The sequence below is a fragment of the Nothoprocta perdicaria genome, unplaced genomic scaffold, assembly GCF_003342845.1.
Source record: "Nothoprocta perdicaria isolate Ctin4 unplaced genomic scaffold, notPer1 scaffold_64, whole genome shotgun sequence".
Lineage (NCBI taxonomy): Eukaryota > Metazoa > Chordata > Aves > Tinamiformes > Tinamidae > Nothoprocta > Nothoprocta perdicaria.
In genome coordinates, this window is record NW_020455910.1 from 191,481 (window position 1) to 214,476 (window position 22,996).

General features: G+C 38.1%; 1 protein-coding gene across 1 annotated transcript in view; it reads right to left on the reverse strand.

The window, feature by feature from the left end:
- Positions 1-6,117: 6,117 nt before the first annotated feature.
- The window catches only part of TRIQK (triple QxxK/R motif containing), a 42,604-nt gene continuing 25,725 nt past the window's right edge, over positions 6,118-22,996 (reverse strand). The window contains exons 2-3 of the mRNA XM_026050024.1: positions 19,298-19,383; positions 6,118-10,662 (exon numbers count right to left, since the gene is read on the reverse strand). Of these exons, the coding sequence (XP_025905809.1) occupies positions 10,549-10,662; positions 19,298-19,383 (200 nt within the window). The 3' untranslated portion in view covers positions 6,118-10,548. The remainder of the gene's footprint in view (positions 10,663-19,297; positions 19,384-22,996) is intronic.

Below are 22,996 nucleotides of genomic sequence, written 5' to 3' on the forward strand. Positions count from 1 at the left end.
GCCACTCCACCCAGCTTGGTGTCATCTGCAAACTTGCTCAGGGTGCATTCCGTGCCCTCGTCCAGGTCATTGAAGAGCACCAGGCCCAGTACTGACTCCTGGGGGACACCACTGGCCACAGGCCTCTGACCAGACTTAGCTCTGTTTACCATCACCCTCTCAGCTCTGCCATCCAGCCAGCCCTTGATCCACCGCACCATGCACTCATCTAGTCCACTCTCCCAGAGCTTCCGTATGAGGATATTATGGGAGACGGTGTCAAAAGCCTTGCTGAAGTCAAGGTAGACAACATCCACGGCTCTCCCCTCGTCCAGCCAKCCTGYCACCCCATCATAGAAGGCYAYRAGGTTCGTCAGACATGACTTSCCCTTGGTGAATCCATGCTGACTGCTCCTCAATAGCTTCTCCTCCTCCATATGCCTGGAATCTGGGTTCTTGCTGAGCTGCAGACAAAAAAGATTAAACTTTGCCATAGGAAATTCAGAACCTTTGCACTCAAGGGTGAATTAGGCTGAACATACCCAGAAAGTCTCAGAACCATACTAACTACTGCATATTCAAGATTCATACATGGAATGTCCTACAACCRGCCGTTTGGAGATCATGGATCTCTCCTATGGGGGCAAACCCAGAAGCAAATTCAATATTGGCATGGTGTGAWGTGGATCCGTCACCAAACAGGTTGCAAAAACTATCTGTAAGCTCCCTTTATAGCTAGAAGGGAAAAGCCTGCCCCTTGAAGCCCTGCTGACAGTCTGCAACCCTAAACTGTTCAGGCCTTGAATCAACCCTACATCAGCCCAACTTCTAAATCTCCTTCATTTCTGACCAGAGTCAGTTTTCTTTTAATTGAAGTTGCCATTTATCAAAAAAAAAAAAAAAAAGTAATTAAGAACATTACAGAATTAGTTAAATCATCTTTGCTTTTTTTTTTTTTTTTTCATAGAGATGAAAGTCAGTGATGTAATTCAAAAACAGTGGGTGGTAGTGATGGTGTTACACAGAGCCTTTCAAATTCTTTTCTTCCACGTGAGCAAATTTTCATTCTTGGAGGGACATCCTGTATAACTGCTGTGGAAGGGTCATGCAAGAGTTGATCTCCTCCAGCTCCCAAGCAGAAGAGCAAGCCAAGACTTGGGCTTTGGATGGAGAAGAAGATGCTCACTTGCACTGGAGTCCAACGCTTTTTGCACCGTGCTGTGGAAGAATGATGTGTAATAGTATCTTTCCCACAGTACTTGATCCCAGTCCCACTCAAAGGAAAGTTGTATTGGCTGCCACTAAATGATAAAGAATAGCATATGGAAGATGTTTTTCAATTAATGCTAAGGTCAAGAACCTTGTGGGAGAAGCAATGTAAGAAAAAGACTCCCACATGTATGACAGCCTCTGGAATTCTCAAGAGTTTTGAGATACAGAAGAACTTGACGGTGCATGGAAATGCTGCTAGTGGATCTGGGTTTGATATTTGGCTGTCAGGCATGTATTAGTGGGGTATCTCTATAAGCTATAATTTAATTAACTGAGAACTTTACTTCTGCAGCTCTYTAAACTGGAGCAGTTAGGAAGCCTGGTGTTTTGTAATTCTGTTTTACTTAATTAAAATACTCTAGTTGGCTGTGTGGAGAGATGTGTTGCCCTGTTGTTGGCAAATGATGAAAGAAGGCAGACATCATTAGTATACATGATTTCTTCCTCAGCCTCCACCAGAGCCTGGGCCTCTGTAATTCCTTTGGAATAATTATAATATCTCTCAGTGATTTTTCCCCCCATATTCAGCTGCATAGATTCCCTCTTACAAGTGTTAAAATGTTTGGATGTCTGTAAGATGCCTAGGCTTTTGCAGGCTTCATTCAGAAATGAATTCCCACTGTTAGATCAAAGATTTCTTTCAGCCACTGCAGTTCCTATAATACTTAACCGTTACCAAAGGATCATCTTTTCATGCTTGTCAGCAAAGGGATATTTCTCATGATCTCAAATCTTACCGAAGAGCAAGATTTCACTGGGATCCTTTCATAATTTTTCTTGGGTTTATGCCATTGCAGGAGGGAGTGCATAAGAAGTGGCATCTGGCAATACATCTGTATCCAGTCCCTGTTGATGTCCTGAGCTCTGTCTTCCCTGGCTTGCTCTTCCCTTTGTACACAGTTTGACACATCTGGTACCCTCCTGACAGGCAATCTGAGCAAATACTTCCTCTTCTTGCTCCAACGCAGGCTGAGTAACTTTTTAAGTGTCTTTATCTTCTGTTGATCTCATTGCTACACCAAATTTATGTGGTGTTCCAATGTGGTCCTTTTTCCTTTTCTTTTCAATCTGCTAGCAGCTCTCTGACAATTATCTTTTGAAGAACCTTGAGCAAATGCGAATCAGTCGCATAGATTGAAAACAGCCTTCTTGAGACCAGGAACCTGGAATTTGGATCCTTTGCAGAGCACGGGAAAACAAAAATTAGACAAATGTTGATGGGTACACATGACAGACCTGTTCTTCAAGGGTTTTCAGGGAAACACTAGTGCAGCAGGGACCCCAAGGCTAGTTCTCTGATAGGCAGCTCATGAGCTGAAAGTCTTTTGTTTTGTTGTTGTTATTCCACATCACTTTGACATTCTTGTCCCTCTTAGAGTGATTTAGACCGATTCTCACTTTCAGGTGCCCAAAGGAGTATTTTTCTTTCTGTCTATCTGTACTTCCTAACATTGAGATGTACAAGAGAGAATACTTACCTGCATGTACCTATTTATTTGGTGAAAGACATTTCTTCTGCGTATAATACAGTGTAGTAGAAACATTTGCCACCATAAGTTCCACCAGTTCAACCTGCTGGAAAGCAGCTCCATGGAGAGGGATTTGGGAGTCCTGCTTGACATCAAGTTAACCATGAGTCAGCAGTGCCCTCGTGGCCAAGAAGGCCAATGGGATCCTGGCCTGCATCAGGAGGATGTTGCCAGCAGATGGAGGGAGGGGATCCTGCCCCTCTCCTCAGCTCTGGTGAGGCTGCACCTAGAGTATTGGGGACAGTTCTGGGCTCCCCAGGATAAGAGGGATGTGGAGCTTCTCGAGAGGGTCCAGTGGAGGGCAACCAAGATGATTAAGGGACAGGAGCATCTCTCGTATGATGAGAGACTGTGTGAGTTGGGCCTGTTTCGCCTGGAGAAGAGAAGATTGAGATGGGATCTGATCAATATGTACAAATACCTGAGGAGAGAACGTAGGGAGGAAGGTGCCAATCTCTTCTCAGTGGTGGCCACTGATAGGACAAGACCCCTTGGGTGTAAATTGAAACACAAGCAGTTCCATTTCCATATGAGGAAGAAGTGTGAGGGCAAGAAGAGCCCTGGAACAGGGTACAGAAGTTGTGGAGGCTCCTTCTTTGGTGATCTTGAACACCAGCCTTGATGTGACCTTGTGCCATGTGCTGTAGGTGTTCCTGCTTGAGCAGGGGGATTGGACTAGATGATCTGTAGAGGTCCCTTCCAACTTCAACAATTCTGTGATTCTGTGATTAGCTTGAGGGTGCAGCAATCACGAATAAGGTAGATTCCTCAACCGATACTCATGTAGTTCAGTCACACCAGTGTACATACGGGAAGTTAAACAATGTGTGTGAAGAGATGCTTGAGTATTTGCTTTGTTCTTAGCTCTAGAATCYAGAGAATTCTTAAATTCAGGGAATTCTTTATTTTGTCTTTTAAACATTGCACACTCCATCATAATACTAGTTTGATGATTTCTTAATACAGAACAATTTGAATGACAAGGTAGGTTTGAACAAACTGTATCACCTTCCAAGTGTTTTTTCCCCCTGTTAATTAAAAACAGGTAACTGCTTTCTGATATCAAATTTCTGAAATATTCTCATGAATAATACAGCCCTATTTTTATTTATATTTTAACGTGAACTGAAGTCTTCACATGTAAGGGCAAAGACTGGCAAATAGGCATTCACAAGAGCACAGCAGGTTTTAAAGGCTGCTCTTCAAAATAAAAATCTGTAGAGCTCGCTGGGAAGTTTCCCCGTATTTATTGCCAAGCTTTGAATGCATTTGCGGCCTTGATAATGATCTGAAGAAGCCTCTCTACTCTCCTCTTTGTTTATCACATCCCACTATTATTTGAAGGGCAGATGCAGCAGCACAAAGGTAACATACAGCCTGAGAGGGGCAGCTTGACAATCATTCAGCTATAATTAATGAAGAGAAAAACACAAATATGACGGCCTGTCTTTTAGGAATGAACATTTAGGAGTTCCTCAGGCCCATGAGAACTCTTGCTATGCTGTTAAAACAACCTTGCTTTAAGAAGGCCATAGCATTTAGGGCATCTTTGAAATGAGAAGTTGAAGGAAACCATMAAAACACAAGCAAACAAATAAGCAAATAAAAGCTGTATTTTACTATGTGGACAGCAGGAAGACTCCTCAGGGAAGAACGACTAAATAGAGCTTTCCTGACTTCAGAATTTGCTGGTCTTCCGAAAATAGAGCAAATATTAGTAAGTATTGCTTAAGTTTATTATCTCATCTGGAAGAGGGGAGATGGACAGCCCCTCCTTGCCAAAGGATAACAGCCACAGCTTTCCCATTGAAAGCAGTAGGCATGAGCCAGGCATCCTTTGTCTAGAGAGCAGTCATGAAAGTATGAGGAGCAGCTACGGAGGAACAAGAAGGAAAACAAAAACAACTTTTCTGGCACCTCCCTGAGAACCTAATAAAAAAACTAAAAAACCTTATCATCTCAGCTTCTATTTATTTGCAGCAACAAAGATGCACAACAGAGATGGCAGGAGACCTGGCCCATGGGTTAAGCTCTGCTCTGTTCTTTTTTTTTTTTGTAGTTTTTCCAAAGCAATGCAGGAGAGCAAACCAACTTTAAACACCAGCTTCACACCCTGAGCACGGGAGGATGAGCCGGGAATGCAGAATCAGCAAAAGCCTCCAACGCCGTTTGACCCTGTCCTTCCTCTCTGCTATGAAAATATGGAAATTCCTCCTGTGAAAAATGAGAAGTTGAGGCAGCACTTTGTGAGAGGTAGCATGGTGAGCTTAGAGGTGGCTTTCTTCCTGAAAGGTTTTCCATTTTAATTCTATTTTCTCCCACTCTCTTTTCCAGAGAGAGAGTGTGATAGGAGAATGACATCAGTTTGTCACCATACTCTACATACTCTATACTCACCTCCTGTGGCTCTGCTCTTCAAAATTCCTGCAGTCTATCTGCGAAATGGCAAACTCCCAAAGATCTGTGCTCTGCTTAGCTTTTCAGCAAAATGAAGCTCTTCATATCTCATAATATCYACACCTGTAGTGGACCTGAACAAAGAAGTTTTGGGGAGAAGTTGGTTAAGAAAGACATCAACTGTGCTACAGGTCTGTGACACATGGTGGTCACATGCTTTTATCTGCTTTTAAGACAACGGAAGAAAACAGAATCAAGCCTATTTTTTGACTACTCATGTATTTATTTGCGACTTTAACATGCAAAAACAGTATAACAATTATAGAAAGTAGAAAAAATACAGCACTGGAAAAAATATTCATGCAAAATGAGGCTCCTACTTGAACTATCCTTCACAATCACCGGTGTTATTTGTCCCAATATTTATAGTTCATCATTACAACTGCCAAAATTGGCAACCATCAGGATTGTTGTCTCAATTAAGGACAGTAAACAGATTGTCCCWTTTTTTTTTTTAATGAAAAAATCTAAAATGTAATACTTCACAGTTTAACATGTTTATTCATTTAAATGGGCTAAAAAATAGTGGTGTGACATCTGCTTCTGAGACACTGGTACCTAACATTTTGGCTGTCTCCCCACCAATTTTGTTATTTTTAAGGGGAAGGCGGGGCAGGGAAGGAAAAACATAGTATTCCATCAACTAAATACACTGATAAATTATAAAAATTATTTTCCACTCTTGGAAATGTGTAGAAATACATGTAAAGAAGAATGTACTATGAAAAACCAGGAGGACAACAGTAAAAGTGCTGCAAAGAATCTCTACTGGCTCTTTCAGGGAAGAATACTATAAGCATAAGATCACAGACAATCTTTGCCAGTTTATTCATCTCATGGCTTCATTTCCCAAAGTGCAGGCGTAATCCACTACAAACTCTTTTAAGAAGCTGTTGTCTTATTGATGTGCCATATTGTTATTTTCTTAGTCATAAGCACCACTAATTATTATGCTACTGTACATAAAACTTGAAATGTGATCAAGATTCACAATATCCTGTTTGTTGGCACTCTAAATTGCATAGTCTATGTTTCAAATACAATCCTTTACTGAGAATCGTCCTAAATGCATCTGATCAATAAGGACTCAATTGTACCCTATAGGTACAATTATATACCACAGAAAAATGAATCATTGCTCTGCTGGCAGCTGCTAGCAATGTTTTCCTCTGTGAAAGGGCAGCCTTCAAAAGTTGTCCCTATGTTAGCAGATAACCCTCTTGCATGGCTGCAATTTTCATGGAGATGGCACTGGCTTTTTCATAGGGCTTCCACTCTGCCCTCATGGGAAAAGGATTGCTTAAAAGCTGTTTGTTTTCAAACACAACTTGTTAGGCCAAGTATTCTAGATTACACTAAAAACCTGAGCAAACAGAGAAGTTTGCTCATGTTGCATATGTTCTCAGTTACATGGTGCTGCATAATCTTGCAGTGTGCTTGTTGCTGCTGCTCCAGTTGATTAGATGAACGCAAGGGGCTTTGACATAACCCAAATCATCTGATGTCTGTATGACATGCAACAGTGAACTTAAAGCATTCCTCAACAAAAGTATAAATATTTCTCTATGGTCCACCAAGGAAACACTTAAAATGTCTCCTAAATTTTATGGGCTACTGGAAATAGAGTTAAAGCCTTTCCTTGACAACGTTTACGAGCAGTGCTAAGAAAAGCACTGAGATTTTTGTCCTGAGATAGTCGATATGGTGGGTCTGTTTCTGCGTTATCAAAAGGAAAACTACAGAAAAGAGATTTACTGAGCAAAATCCTTATGGGACAACTATTGTTCCTTCCTTTCCAGGGGAGCAACAGAAGAACCAGAGGCATTTGCTCTTGCCTGTAGTGACAGGATCTGGTACTGGCACCTCCTGGGCAAGGTACAGAGGATCTGGTACAGGCAACCTCCTGCCACGAAGGAATTCACTTTACTCCATGAGCRAGGGAAAAGCAGTGCAGTATCCTCTGTCCTCAGAGGTGAATGTGCTTGAAAAACGTTGCCTAGTTAAGTCAGGGCTGCTGCATAAATGACTTGATGAGCAATCCTTCCTTGAAAGCCAATTCTCCTGAAGTTGTTGGGAGCTACAGGGAACAACCTTCTCTGCAAAGCAGCTCTGCATTGGTATTGAATAGGAYGCCAAGAGAAGTTCTCTTTATTGTCTTTAAAGTATTCATAGACTACACTCAGCTTTAATATGAGCCTAGGGCTTAGAATTGTCTAGATTAGTCCAAATAGTATAAAAACTTAAGTATCACTGCTAAACTTGAATATCATGCTGTCTGGATTGTTTTAATGTTCTTCCAAATGCACATATAATTCACTGTGACATATCCCACATTAATAAAAGCACAAAAATAGTAGAAAWCCATTTATTATTAAAACAGATACTGAGCAACTCACATAGATAAAAATGTTCTAAAAGTCAAGAGGCATATTTCAATCTCAGATATAAATAAGGGCAAAAGCAGCAATATGTTTGCAAGATTAAAACCAGTTTCCACTTTCAAATGGCAGGAATGGACACCGCAGTCTTCCTTAAAGTAGAAATAACTGCAGACTGGATTCTGATTTCCCCTTAGAGTAAATCAGGAGTAATTTCATTGAACTCAGTGGAATCACAGTAAGATAAATGTGAGTAAACTCAGAATCCGACCTTGTTATAACATTGTTGTACTTATGTCTTTTAGAAAAACAACGATGCAGTTTGATGAAATGTGGAGGGTTTTATCATTACAAAACTATTGACACAGTCCCAATAAAACTAGCATACTACCAAGAGAAAGTGTGTATTCACTGCAAGCGTTGCCACATATTACTATGTACATGGAATGTGAAGTCTGCCCAGTTTAGCTAGGCAAAAGAAAAGCTTCTGGGTACATATGGAAATCTTTTATAAATAAAAAGCACAACCTAAACGAAGCCAGTRGTAGCACTCAAGCACAGTATGCACCGATGAGCCACAAACCAGCAAAGATACTGCATTCACTTATATACATGGCTTGGATTTTGTCTATGAGTCACAATATTTAGAAAATGGTATGTGCATGTAGTAAGCAGTAACTTCATGTCTTCATTTAGTACCAAGAACAGCCCACTTCTTAATGAAAGAGAACCAGAATGCAGGTTATGAGAGAGCCTGTGGTCAGGGGGTAACAGCACATCCTTCTCACACCACATTTCATCCCCAGCGCAGCATGCACACATTACCAAGGCAATCCTTCCCACACTTCATGGAAAAAGGAAGCTGCTCCTGCAAAGTAAAAGGAGAGGCCTGCAGCTTTTGTGACATGTGGTGTGGCACTGGTGAAGTGAAAGGCATGTCACATCCAGGAAGACAGCTTGCGAGATGCTTTCCTCTCCACTGAAAGGCAGGCCACGTGTCAGGAAATGCTTCACTATAAATGCAATATGTTGCTAAGCATTTGGTCGTGCATATGAGTATTAGAGGACTATAAGTCATACAACTGTATAAATGTTAGGATTTTGTGCCTGTAATAGTCATAATTAAAAAAATGAGAAATATAGGCACATATATGCGTATATATCTCTCTCATCTTCTTCTTGGAAGACTGTTGCACTCCAAATTTCTAGAGGAGTTTTTTTGCATTATATAAGCTGAACGAGGATTACGACCAATAAACAGTGCATCCCCAGAGACTCATAATGTATACATTTATGTTTACTATATGATTTAAAAATAAACTGCATTGATCTAARTTCGTTAAGTGGTGATAATGGGACTGTGTCAATTTTAAATAAATATGGTTTTTACATTAAAATCTTTGCTATGATTTGGTAGCAAAATCACTATATGAAATCTAAGTAAGAAATCTTGCATTTCTTAAACAATTCAGTAAATGATTTTGCTGGGAGTAAATATAATCTTCTGTTTCAATCACACCTGAAAATGATGTCAAAGATGCCTCAAGGCTCATTTGCTAATAGAATTTCAGAATTTTGATAACTTTTTTTGAAGAAAATCTGGGCCAGTCTCTTGTCACACTCAGCACCAATGACTCAGTCAAGATCACAGAAATCAGAACTGGAGAAAGACTGACTACGTTTCTAAAATGAACAAAACAGAGCCTTTACTATCACAAGTCCAGAAATATGRAAAAGCAACATCAGAAGGGAACATAGCCTGAATTTTGCAGCTCCCTGCAGCTGCTTTAACATATTTACTTTTTCAAGTTGCTTGTGGTTCTCTAGCAGAGGGATCAGAAATGTTATCTGTGCTGCATATTCTGAAAGGTACTTTGCAAGAACTAAAAGTCATCATTGAGCTTCCAGTCATTAGAAGCATTCACAGAAAAAGGCTTCTCAGTAGTTACAGCTTCACACATTAATTTAATGATAAAAATGATTATATAACGGGAAAGCAAATTTTTACAACATGCCCTTAACAGGTAGAGCAAGTTGATACCACAACTAGCAGGAAGAGCGTAATTAAAATACAACTTCAACTTTAGATTAATAATCGAGCAATACACTAATTAAAATCAACAGTGACTGAACTTTCTATTTACACTAGTTCAGACAGCACAGGAGGCAAAGAACTGTGTTTCCGAGGCATATGCGAATGTTAGAGCTTCTGTCATCCAGGTGCCATTTCTGACAGAACACATGTGTGCCGAACAGTTGGCAAAAGAATGAAAAAGATTACTGTAGATATATGGGCACACAGAATCCGGGATGACATAAAATTAAGTCCATATAGGAGGTGACAGACTGCCTCTAAAAGGATAGTTTTTTTTCCCTATGATTTCTTCTATCTTTGTGCACGCACGCATGTGTGCACACATGTACAYGAAAGATAAAAAGGGAGAAAGAGAACAAGTGTTTTTTTGATATACTTTCAATACAAATGAAGAAAAGSCATTTTATTCGTTATTTCGGCTTTCTTAGGGAACGGAAAAGGAACTTAATTTGCCTATTAGGAAGCTTTGATTCCTCAATCTAGTCAAGGCAGCCTCTTCTCCTGTGAAGTCTGCATCAATACCCATTATCGCAATAGCACCTGGCTTTTGACATCAAAGTTTCTCTGCCTGAGGAAAAAATAATGTAAACACTAAACTTCACGTATCATTCCGCAGCTCCTGGCTTCGGTGTTAACCAAATGTGCTGGCGAGGTGCAAACGTTCTTCCCACATTTTGAGGAGCTGTAATGTGAGAGTGACTGACATATTGCAGACTTTTCTTATGGATTTGGACCGCAAGAAATGGCATCATTTGTTGTCTCACAGTGAAGGGACTATGTGTTCCTATGTAGTCTTGTTCCAGCCGAAGGAATCTTGATGATAGATTCATTGCATCTGCTAGTTTTCATCTGGATCCAGATCAAGGTCAACTTCATTGGAAATGTTAAGATAAAAGAAAGCATAGAAAGCCAACAAAAATATCAATATAGCTACAAGGACAAGGGCAACTTCCTGTAGGAATGAGAGAGAAAAAATAAAACACACAATGTTAGAAATGGTATCATCATTTCAGATAAATAATGAACAAATGTTATTTCTCTCGTATAACACATCCATGTAACTTCTCTTTAGACATGTGTACTTCACATAATGCATTGCTATTTTAATGATTTTTTCTTCYTTCTTTCTTCACCATTTCAGAATGTTATCATTCACATAATAAAGATTTAGGTAATATTTTGATATACTCCTAGAAATAGGATATTTGGCTGTAAAGATTTTTGATACAACCCAGAAATAGCAGCTTGTATGTCCACTTATACTACTTCTTTTTTTCTTTTATTTTGTTTTTAAGAGAACACAGAATTTGTGAAACCACAGCTTTGAATACAGATTCRAATTATGAATTTACACTGTGAATTTTGATGTTTTCTAGCAATATGTTACTGCTTTTTGCCAACAAATTTGTAATTTTTTAATGAAGCAAACACAGTATGGTGGAAGTCAATGAAAATCAGTATCTCTACCTCCCCATCTCCTGGCATGCTSTAATACAGGCCTACAAAACCTTCAGAATGGGGTGAAACTTTCCCTGCTTTTTCACTGCAATGAAGTGAAAAAACACCACAATTCACACTCRCCTCTTGCATCTTCCTTAATTAACTTAAAAGTCTTCCAAAGTGTACATGATCAATAGTATCTTTCATAAACAGAAAAATGTTTTTGTAGTAAACGTCATATTCATTATGTGACTGCCCATCATGATATCTTGTCTTAAGGCTGGACTAAGTCAAGCTCAACTTTAGATCTCAGATATAATGAATCATAGTAGGATACCCTCTTTACAACATCACTTCTTTCAAAGTTGAAGTGTTTCTGACCTTTAAGATTTCATTTTCCTGGAAAGCACAACACACTTCCTGCAGTATCGAGTCTCATTTTGTTAGACAATCAAGGAAGAAACGTAGTTTTGAGAAATGGCCATATGTTCCTTCAGTTCACAGAAACTGCCACTTCCACAGCTAACAGCATGCATTGCTTCCTTATCTATCATCATAATGTGTTCTTAAAATCATGCAGGGGAGGACCAGTCTTCCTCAACCACCTTCCTTCCACAGAACAAAGCATCAAAACCTCCCCAAAATCTCAGCTTCATCTTAAACAACAAACCATTTGCATCAAAACAAACACATACACTTCAAAGGAGAAAASAGAAGTAGTTGAGGGCACAGTAAATAATATGAATTGCTACAGAACATGCTACGTCAAATCAATTCTCTTAGTGGGACTGAATGGAGTTGTCTACACATGACCTGGACACCTACACATCTTTTACCATCAAAGGAGAGAATCTGACCCCTTTTGTTTAATGCATTGTGTTCAAAAGCAGATATTTAAAGAAGATCGGGTGAATACTCCCTAAAAATGACTATTTCTCCTCTTTAATGGTAAAGGGMGTATAGATGAGTGTCTCTCTGGTGTAGACATCTGAACTGCAGGATGAACAGGATCCTACATCTCCAGATTCTTGATAATTCTGTAACTTTCTGTGTATACTGCCATGAAGGAGTTAAAACTGTGTTAGCTTCACTTCTTAAAGTCTAGCTCATAATCTGGCATTCTTCTATAGAACAGAATTTCATTTGCATTTACATGAACGCATTATATAGTTTATCAGAATGTTGGATCAATAATTCAACATATGCCATCTAATAAACTTTGAAATACTCCTGCTTAGTTGGCGTGTGCTCTATATGAGTCTTTGCTCTATAGAACCTTTTGCTTTACATTTTACAAGGATGATTAATTGATATGTATTTTAAATTTATTTTAACACCTTAAAGTTGTTCCTGTAAATTTGCTGAAGCTGCTTGCTAGAGATTTTAAATACAATTTCCTCTTAGAATTATATTGCTCTTTGAGCCTTATTCTCTTGATTTTATATGATTTCATTAAAAAGAAAAAGAAATTACATTTAATTCACCGACATATTAAAGGAAAGTGATTTTTGCTTTGTTGCAGTTGCAACACGTCAGCATCTCACAAAAGGGCATGGCGGCATCAGACAGGTTTCATTTATTTCCTTGTATCCACAGCTGTGCTCCCAGACCCATCTGGCCACACAGCTACTAATCTTAAGAGGATGTAATAAACAAGTGACATACAACTGCAAGCTCCATCTGCTCCGCAGAGTGGACAACAAAACCGTACAATGCAGGCACCGTTCACACTTGACACAGAGAGCAAATTCATTCCAGTATTACCAAGGGTTTTTTTTTTTTTCCCCTTGTTTGGGTGCAATGCTTGCCAAGCTTTCTCCTTCACAATTAGTTCCCCTTTCTTCTCCCKTCTCCCCACTCTCCCTTGCAAAATCATGGTGAAAGGAGCCAAACTAGAGGGGAATGTTTACACTGAAGACTTGTTCCCTATAAAGTAGAACTGGGAAAATTCTGATTTTATTCTCAGGCTGCCCCATAACTGCTCTGACTGAAATCGCTCTTTAATTCCTCTCTGACTAAGCTTAACACTGAGATAACATTACTACTTGCCTTACATGGATGTTAGAAAATGTTTATGGATGGAACGATATTTATTAAACTCCAAGGGTGAAAGGGCTTATGGATGTAAGCATATCTGTATGTCCAGGGAAATTCCAGGTTTGAGAATTATGCAAGAACCTCAATTTTGAGTTATTTCCAAAGGCAGAATAGCRAAAATCTTAGGAAGGACACCTGGCTCTCAGTTAGGGCTCTGCAGTCCTTCAAGAATTACATCCAGTTTAGGAACTTTTATAAACATAAATTTTGCAAGGTAAGTGGCAAATGAAGCACCACACCACTGAACTGTTTTTCAAACAACAGTACATAGTGTCATTTTAATTAGTTTTATACTTCTCAGGTTTTGCTATTTGTATTTTAAGCCATGCATAGAAATGAAATGTTAAAATATTCCCCACTCTGCTTATATAGCTTTCTTTCTTTTGCACTTTATGGATCATCCCTATCATCCCTCTGCAAAATCCATTTACTCAGAGGATTTCACCATGAATAATTAACTCATATATAAAAAGTCCTATAGAAATAAACTTAAAATGATCACAGGGCTTTTTATGCTTCCTCTCTATTTTTTTTTGTTTGTTTTATAATATGGTATAGAATGTTAGAAAATCATATTCTTGCTCTTGAATTTCCAAGTACGGTCAAACAAGCCTTTAAAAGGAACATAATTTTCTATTTTATTCTCTTATATTTACGGTCATTTCTGTAGAACCATACTGACTTTATCATTGTTAAATTTCTCAGAAACTTTTCTATAAAGAAAACATATGTCATTATGGCATAAAGTAGATTTTTCACCTTAATGGTGCAGAAACTTAAATGAGATTAATCAGGAGATGAAAAATGGTGGGCAAGGTAGGAAAAAATATTGGATAAAATAACCCAAATTGGACACTGAATAAACAATATTGTATAATATATTTATATATAAATACCATATCCTCATGAAATGTTCAGGGTTTTTTTTGTATTTTTTTTAATTGTCCCTGCAAAAGAAATGTACCTTTTCTATCTGACATAATTTTAAGACTAGATGAAAGAGCACCACAATTTCTGTCTCTGAAATGCTGCACTATTCCTGGTCATTTCTGAAAAGGCATAAAAAGCAGCAATTGACACCAAACAAGGATAGTTGTCTTTTGGGGAAAAAACAAAAGAAAAACATATACATGACATTCACAGTAAGTCTTTTTCTCATGTATAATTTCTATCTGGAAGACTTCATGTGGATATCCAGCGTGCCAAATTTTTAGAGTTTCGGTAAAACAATATTTAAAAATTGATGCTTACTTCCTTAACACAGTGCATTCTATATCTAATGAAGTTAGCAAAGCTAGAAGATCTTATAAGAGGCAAAAAGAAATTCACAATTCCAAAAAAAAAAAAACCCAACCCCCCAACATTCTGGATCAAACAGTCACGGAAACACATTTGTTTTATATAAGTAGAATATTTCACCAGCTACTAGTATGTAGGTTTAAAAAACATAAAAAACAATAATTTCCCAAAATTTAAAGATTGGGAACCTAAATGTTCTAGGTAAATGCATGACAAAATCAAAAAGGTGGTCAGTACTTACAAAAGGGGGACCTGCCTTAAAAAGCTGTGACTCTAAAAATGTTCTTTGGATTTAAGGGATAAGCACTACCTCAGCATCATGATCTCTGCATAAGCAAACAGGGGATTACCATTAGGGAAGTGATCGGTCCTAAGACCATCACTAGATCACTATGTCAAGGGCTAGAAATATGCCTCAAGATCAAGTTCAAAAAGAGGTCATTAAAATAGATCAAAGGTCGGAAAAGAAWCCTTACGCGGTCAAGCTACAGGAGCAAAATGCATTTGGTTTATTATACACAACAATTACAGGTAATTTGATTATGGTCTAGTAAATTACTATATATTTGGATTTAAGAAAAATGATCTTATCAGTCACACAATCACAGAATGGTGGAGGTTGGAAGGGACCTCTAGGGATCATCTAGTYCAACTCCCTTGCTCCAGCAGGGACACCCAGAGCATATGGCACAGGGTTGCATCAGCCTTGTCGTCTCAAGAAAGTCAAATCCTCCAGGTACATGTCAAAATAAGCTCAATCTGAAATAAAATGTCATTTCCCAGGAGGAAGGATGATGGACCATTTGAATTACTTGTTGGGAAGATCATGGACTTACCATGGCTGTTAAGCCTTTTAAGGCAGGACCTCAAAAAAAAAGTATGCTTTGATTTAACTTTTGGAAAGAATACTTTGGCATCAGCATGTGTGAAAAGGAGGTCCTGGCTGCTGGCTTGGGAGTCTGTGAACTCAGCCCTCCAGATTGCTCCCCTCCTTCTGGACCATGAGAAGAATGGGGCTGCTTGCATTGTCAGCATTATACTGTGAAGCTCTGAAATTCCAGCTTATTAAAAATAATGACAGCTCATGCTTCAGACTTTTCTATAAAAGATCGGAAGAGTCTCCTTCTCTTCCGAGCAGAACTCTCTCCAATTGCATTGATTCAGTTTTGGGGACTTCTTTTTGTTTGTTCGTTTGTTCGGTTTGCACTCAGCTATCCTTTGAAGTGTTAGAGATTGGCCACAAACAGGCACCAGAGCTGAGAAAGATGGACTATTACTCTGACACAGTACAGAAAATCCTCCTAAGCTTCCACATGGTGCATCTTGTTCACATGCTTAAAGCATGTGATTATTTATGCCCAAAGCATCTGATCACTGTACTTATGTGTACAGGTCAGGCCAGGTCAGGTGGGAGCAACCTGATTCGTTTTTTGTCTTTGTTTTTCTTTTCCTGTCCATCTCAATGCCAGGGAACATAGTCTGACTCCTGGCATCACTAGGAATATTACACTTTGTTTTGCACATTAAACTACCCTGTTCTGTATGTGAGGCATGTGAATTGGTTTGAAGGCCCAAATACTTTGGCCCTACTGAAGTATTTGGGCTTCCCAGAAGGTATCTGGATGAAATTTTATGACCTGCGACATACAGGAGGCCAGATCTAATGATTTAATAGTCCCTTGTGGCCTTAATTTCTACAAAGTTATTAAACTATATTCCCAACACATCTTGGCAAATGAAATTCACTAACTTAGCAGGTTAAGAACAGCACGAAATCAGAGAAAACCCTTTGCCAAAATACACTAGGAATGTTTTGTTATCTATTCATGCATAACTTGTTCCAGATGAAACAGATTCTTCATAGTGAACTAGCTAGCTAAATAATAGATTAAGTAGATATGCAAAACAATGACAGTCAGCAAGTTCCCATTTTTTTAGAAAACATTTTCCCCTYAGCTCAATCAATGTATTATATAGCTAATGATTCTCTACAGACTGGTATTCTGTAGTTGTTTTGTCTTTGAAAGTGAATTTAAAATACTACTGTTCAGATTTGTGTCTGCCTCTCACAAAAAGACAAAGCTCCATCATCTCTTACACAGACCACTGACTCATTCTTGCAGTCTTGTTAAAAAAAATCTCCCCCCAAACTCCTATTACTTTTGGCTTCYCTGAATGATGAGGGCATACAACCCCCCTCCCAGTTGTACAGGGCTGAATTTCACTTTCCTCGAATTATTTTCTTCTTGTCACCCTCAAAATGAGGCTCCTTCCTTCAGCCACTGAGAGCTGAGCTGCCTCTGACCATGCAGACTCCTTGCTGCTAGGACATGGACAACCAGCTGAAGCTCCTGGACGATGACACCAGCTCTGTGGGACAGCAAAGCAACCACACAAGGAAGGTTCAGAGGCTCTGTTTCTTGGTCTTGGTACAAAGAATTTGACTTGATCCAAATACTGAGACACACAGAGCTTTCTCTCAGACTTGTTTCTCAAGACAGGTCCCTTCCTCAAGAGATGTTATTTATTTTGGTGCTATTTGCATTAGTGTCAATTATGCCAATTATCAGCACAATAACTCTGTTACAATACCTGATTTTTTAACATATTTAAAAAACAAATACTGCACTATGAATGCTGGAATGGTCACCCTACTTGAACTACCTTAGTTATTAGAGTTTAGTTGCTTCTTTGACATTATCAACACAGAAAAAAAAATCCCTCATTAAGGAAAAGTACTAAATGGAAGTAACTGAAAGAAACTTTGTTATTTTAAATCCTGYATTGAAATGAAAAGGTGATCAAAGTTTGACAAGACAAGCTAATTAGTATGCCAGCGATGAAATGTGAAGGATCTCCTGGGGATTGATTCTGAAAAGTTTTATGTCATTTACAGGGCCTTTTCTAAGCACATATTGTCAGCTCTTACGGTGAAATACACAACAGTGGAATTTCATTATCTTCATAGATATTGATGACTAACTCCAGAGTGCTCTAATACTCTTCTCTTTTACCTGAGGTGTGAAAAAAAATGTTATAATCAGAAGATAAAATCTTAAAGATTTTTGCTCCTCTTTTATAGAGGGCAGAGGCAAAATTGCAAACGTAGAACATCACTGAAACTAACTGAACTCCAGTGAACAGGGTGTGCCATGAGCACATGAGTATGAGTGCACCTTGAGAGCAAAATCATTCTTAACTAGAGCAGAGCAGGCATTCTGCTATAGTATGCAGGAACCTTTGTGCAAAATAAGTTGTTGTTTTTCTTACTCAATAACATTCAGTTTTTCATTATATATACAATTATATGCAAGCTTACCTGTTCTCTGTCTTTTTAAAGAAAGAATTATATACAGAAAAAAAAAAAAGGAACAAAATACATTTGGAAGGATCAAGGCTCTTATTTTTCTCCCTTGTAAAAGACATGCAGAAAAAAACACATTTATAATAGAACTAAGCTGTACAGTACGAGTCTCCAAGTAGAACATCATTTTTAAAAGGTCATGTCATTGAAAGTAAAATGAAAAGAAAAAGTAAAATTTAATAAGGAAGGAAGGAAAAAAACACATTGAACTCAAAAGGTTAATAATCTATCCTTTAAACAAAAAAGGCAATCTACTTTTTCTCATTAAAACCTGACACACAGCACTAACTGAGGAGATTATGTTGTGAAAACATACTGCATCGCACGGCAATGCTTGATCGAGATCAGCAATCAGGAGCAAAAAGAAAGCACTGTTTCGTGATTATAATGGCAAATTCTGGAAGACAACCAAATACATCATCTGGCAGCTCAACAGCTGTTACAGCTTGGTAGTAATACCTTGGCATTTGCTATAAGCTATAACTTGAAAAAAATGATTTCTCATCTGCCAGAATGAAGACCATGCTCTCTCTATAACATTTCTGAAGTTTCTTTCACTTGGATAGCCAGGTATTTGATTCACTTTATTAAAAAAAAAAAAAATTTTTTGCATAATTTTAACTCTGCCAAGTTAATTCCGTATTAGTTTAATTAAAAATAAGTCTGAGGGAAAAAATATTGCATGCAACTTAAATAAACAGTGTATGTTCAGCCAAGTATATTCATGACATGCTGGGTAGGAGAGATAGTAGAAAATATTCCTAGTTGTCCTCCTTGTTCACATTCACTGCCACGATTAATTAGTCGTTATTATACTTTACACCCACCTGAAGAAAGGACAATTCCAAAATAAAGTTCAGGACCTTTCTAGGTGTTTCGTTGTTAGTTAAGTCAACCATTTTTTTCCAGTCACAGGCAGTACACAAGGCTGTCAACTGAGATAACAGTGCTGAGAACTTAGCAATCTTTAATAGCCTTGTCTTTATATTACTCCCAGGCAAAAGATAGGAAGAGAAGGGAGGAAGATGTTTATTGTCATTTTTATAACTGTGTAAAATCATGAAGATTTTTTGTGTGTCTCTGTGGGTGTGTAGTGGTTCTCTGAAAATATCAATTTCTTAAGCATATAATACTTTATTGACATTAATGTAAGTATGCACCAAAACAAGGACAAGGGCATAAAATCTTTTAATGTTTCAGCTATTCTAGTTATTTTAGGGTTAAGTAAAAGCAATCCATCATAAATATTTTAGATGATAGCATTCCACTTAGATTTTGAAGTGTCATAAACAATAACTCTCAGAAATCAATATTCACACAGTACATCTATGGGGAAAAGAAACAACATATACAGAAAGGTGGTATAAGCTATCAAATGGTTTTCTACCTTTACGCCTAGTGCAGTTTTCTTGGCCTCTGCTTTTAATCTTGTTGCTCTTAACATTGGCCTSGTTTTCTTATAATCTTGTTTCCCTACAATAGAAAAAAAATGGAAATGAGGCAAACAAGGTAAGGAATATTAACTATTATTTTAGTTTCAATGATAAATCTAACATTTTGAAAGTACCCTGTGGTTGAGCACTTACGAAAAGGGGCTCCTCTGTAACACAGGGGACTGAGCAGTGGAGCAATGGTCTTTCAAACAAGCCGTGACAGCAACAAGCAAGAGGCAGTAAATCACTGCAGAACCTATTGCTCCAGAGACATATCAAAACACCAGTACTGATAGCCTTCCAATAGTACAATATTTATTAAATTACATTGTTCAGTAAATAACTGGCAGTAAATACAYAGATTAAAGGAGGATGATATTTTTTCACTCACATTTCAATCAGAACAAAATTTTCATTATATGTTTTGTGGGGCAGTCAGCTCTATTGCATACGATAAGTGTGTAATACATGATCGTGAGTGTAGAAATCAAATGATTTCATCATTTCAAAACAGAATATTTCACAAGTAGTACCATTCAGTCATGCAGGCCACTCCACGTAAGTACTAACAAAGCCACACCATGTGCCTGTATGACTGTATTGCACAGAATCTTCTAGAAGTGGCTTAGAAGGACCTCTAAAACGTTATGGGGACTATCACTTGCAGCCACCGAACAGTACAGCCAAGGCTTGAATGCTCTGCTTTCATATGAMCGGAGGTTACAGGAGGACATGAAAATACTTAAAATTGGCCTAAATCATTTATCGCAACTTAAAAATAAAGCCTGAAATACGTAGACATCTCTCAGGGGTATTTTTGCTGTCTAAAAGGCCTATTATTGCAGTACTATTAACCATATGTAACCATATGTACTATTAACCGTAGCAGCTCCAGCGCAACCGAGGTGCTCATACAGTCACAGAAGAAGGAGAAAGAGGAGAAAAATCCACGTAGTTCTGCACAGAGGGGCAGCACCTCAGCACAACTGCTTTGGCTTTTCACAGAAGTCCTTTCTGTTTTTTCCCCTAAAGCACTTTTATGCCATTTTTGCTATTTCTCAAGATGGACTACAATGCTTGAAGTGGAAATCTTCTCTTTTTGGTTCATGTTTTACCATTAATTGTATCCAGTGTTACATCTAGATATCATCAGTGACACATCTGAATAACTTAATTTGTCCTCTAAATTGGTGCCCAGTAGTTTTGTTCATGCAACACTCCCATTTGCTCAACTATATGCAGACATATCCACAAATAGTAGGGCAATCTTCTTATTTTATGGTTTTCTTAAAAATGTAGATAGTACAGTGCAATGGTGAAATTGTAAAAAGTGAAGTAGAAAAGAAAAATCTTCCCTGGTGATACATTTGATTCACAGAGACACACATTTCCTCTACCTTATCTATTAGAGAAGCTCTTTCTCCTTCATCATCCTGCTCATATTCAATGCAGAGATCCTCTCTGTGTAGTATATTATGGATGCTGAACTCATTCGATTAATTTTCTTTTGCTATATAATCACTCCTCAGACTAGGGAATTATATACTGTGAAGAAGTTTGTATTATCTTTTGATCAAATATCATTCATAAAAGACTTGAAATAATTTTAGAAGTACTCAATGATACAACTGAAACCTTATCTTTTGAACAAAAATGTACACCCAAGCAACCTTCTTAGGGGATGGAATGGAGAAGAGATGACAGCATGACTACTGGTCTTCAGTTCCAATATATTAATCCACTCAGGGTATTTTAAACACAGTAAAGGAGCACTGCAGCATTATTTTTTAGAAATCAAAGATATCTAATAATAGCATGCATCAGTGAGTGGAGTATAGTAATTTTATTGAACAATTAGGGAAAAATTTGCAAGAACAACCAAAAAGCTAATTTATGAGATGAGGGTAGTTCTAAAGAGAAAGTGTTGTTCCCCCTGAAGTATTGCTGTGGTACAGTTTGCTATGAAATAGTTAAGGATCTGTCAGAATTTCCATTGTATAGAGCATGAATTTGTAAGTTATAAAGATTCACTCCAGGGTGAAATTTGGCATAGAACTATCCCAGCCTTGACTTTTTTTGTTTTTTTTTTGTTTGGAGCCAATTTTCAATAAACTAATGCAGCTGTTCTAACTTACTTGTGAACAAAGTACATAAATTTATTCATCTGAGATTTTTTAAGCACTAAAAATATCTATAGCTTAGAAGCAGACAAATGAGAAGGACTAGGTTCAGTTTGAATTCTTGGAGCTCAGATTTGCTGTCCTCGTGTGAGGCAAATAATGCAAGATGACGAGCATCATGACCTACACTCAAAAAGATTTTCCTTACAGAGATGCAATGGAGTTGATTAATAAAAATGGGAAAGCTTCATAAGGCCGATTAGGAATGAGGCACAACTTAAGTACGCTACTGAAAGCCCCTTCCTAACATTCCGCTTTCTTCCTCCTTCTCTCCAAGGATAAACCATGAAGAACCAGGGTAAATATCACACAGGAGACACATATTCTCCAAAAACTGTCAGTAGGGCCAAGTCTTTTCCTAGAAAAGGAGAGTTTATTGGTGTTCTTTGCATCAGTTTCAAGCACTCTGGTACTTTTTATTCCAATATTGCCGTTATGGCTAAGGCTGAATTGTACTTACTCAGAAATACTTCCAGATTTAAATTAAAGTTGATATGAACAACTAAACCTCCCTACATAACAAATAGGCTATTTTAATAATAACACTGAAGCTTGTAGTTCTCCAAATCTATGCACCTGTCATTAATTTACCACTCTCTTTGMTAAATGTGATAGCCAAAAGAAAAAAAATATTATATATACATATATATATATATATGTGTGTGTGTGTGTGTTTGGGAAGCAGTCTGAGTCCTCCAAGTGCAAAAGTTTAAAAAGGGCATCTGTGGAGTCTGTCATAATGAAAACCAGATTCAGCAATTGCACTAAAAGACTCTTAAAACATGTGAACTTTGTAAGGCCTTGGGAAAGACATCTGCACTACAGGACTATAAAGAACTATGAAATACAAAGCCCCTACCATGTGAACGTTGATCATTACCACCTGGAAAGCAAGCAKAAATAAATAATACCATATCCCTATGTTCTTTTGGGCCTGCAACATGTTGGAATATGTATCTGCACATTCCCAGTTTTGTCTAGTTTTATCTCTTATCCTGCAAGCTTTCTTGTACATTTATCTGTCAGAGTCATCACCCTAAGCTGTTTCTTCTTCCCAGGAAGYGACCATCAAGGCCAGTCAGGATGGGCTCGTCAGACAAAGCCCCATTTGTCTGCCTTACTCCATGTCTAGTCAAGACAGACACTGCCCTTTCCTGAGGGAACATAGGAAGGCAAGAAGAAGCCAAAGGATGGAATTGGAACATTTCCCGAMCAAATTGTACTTTCTTTATGACATACACAAAATCCTTTCCTCTTTTACTTTTTCTTATTCCCATTATCATCAATCCTTCATCTCTCCAACTCCCTCACTGGCTTTTCTATTTTTTTTTTCCAACTACCCCAATTTTCAGGTTTTTGATAAATTTCTCATTTCTTTCTTTTCAGCTTTTCCCAAATCCATCACTCTCTTTCCACTTTGGAGGCCAAAGTACTAGTCCATGATAAGGCAACTTCTCTTAATGACTTAGAGCC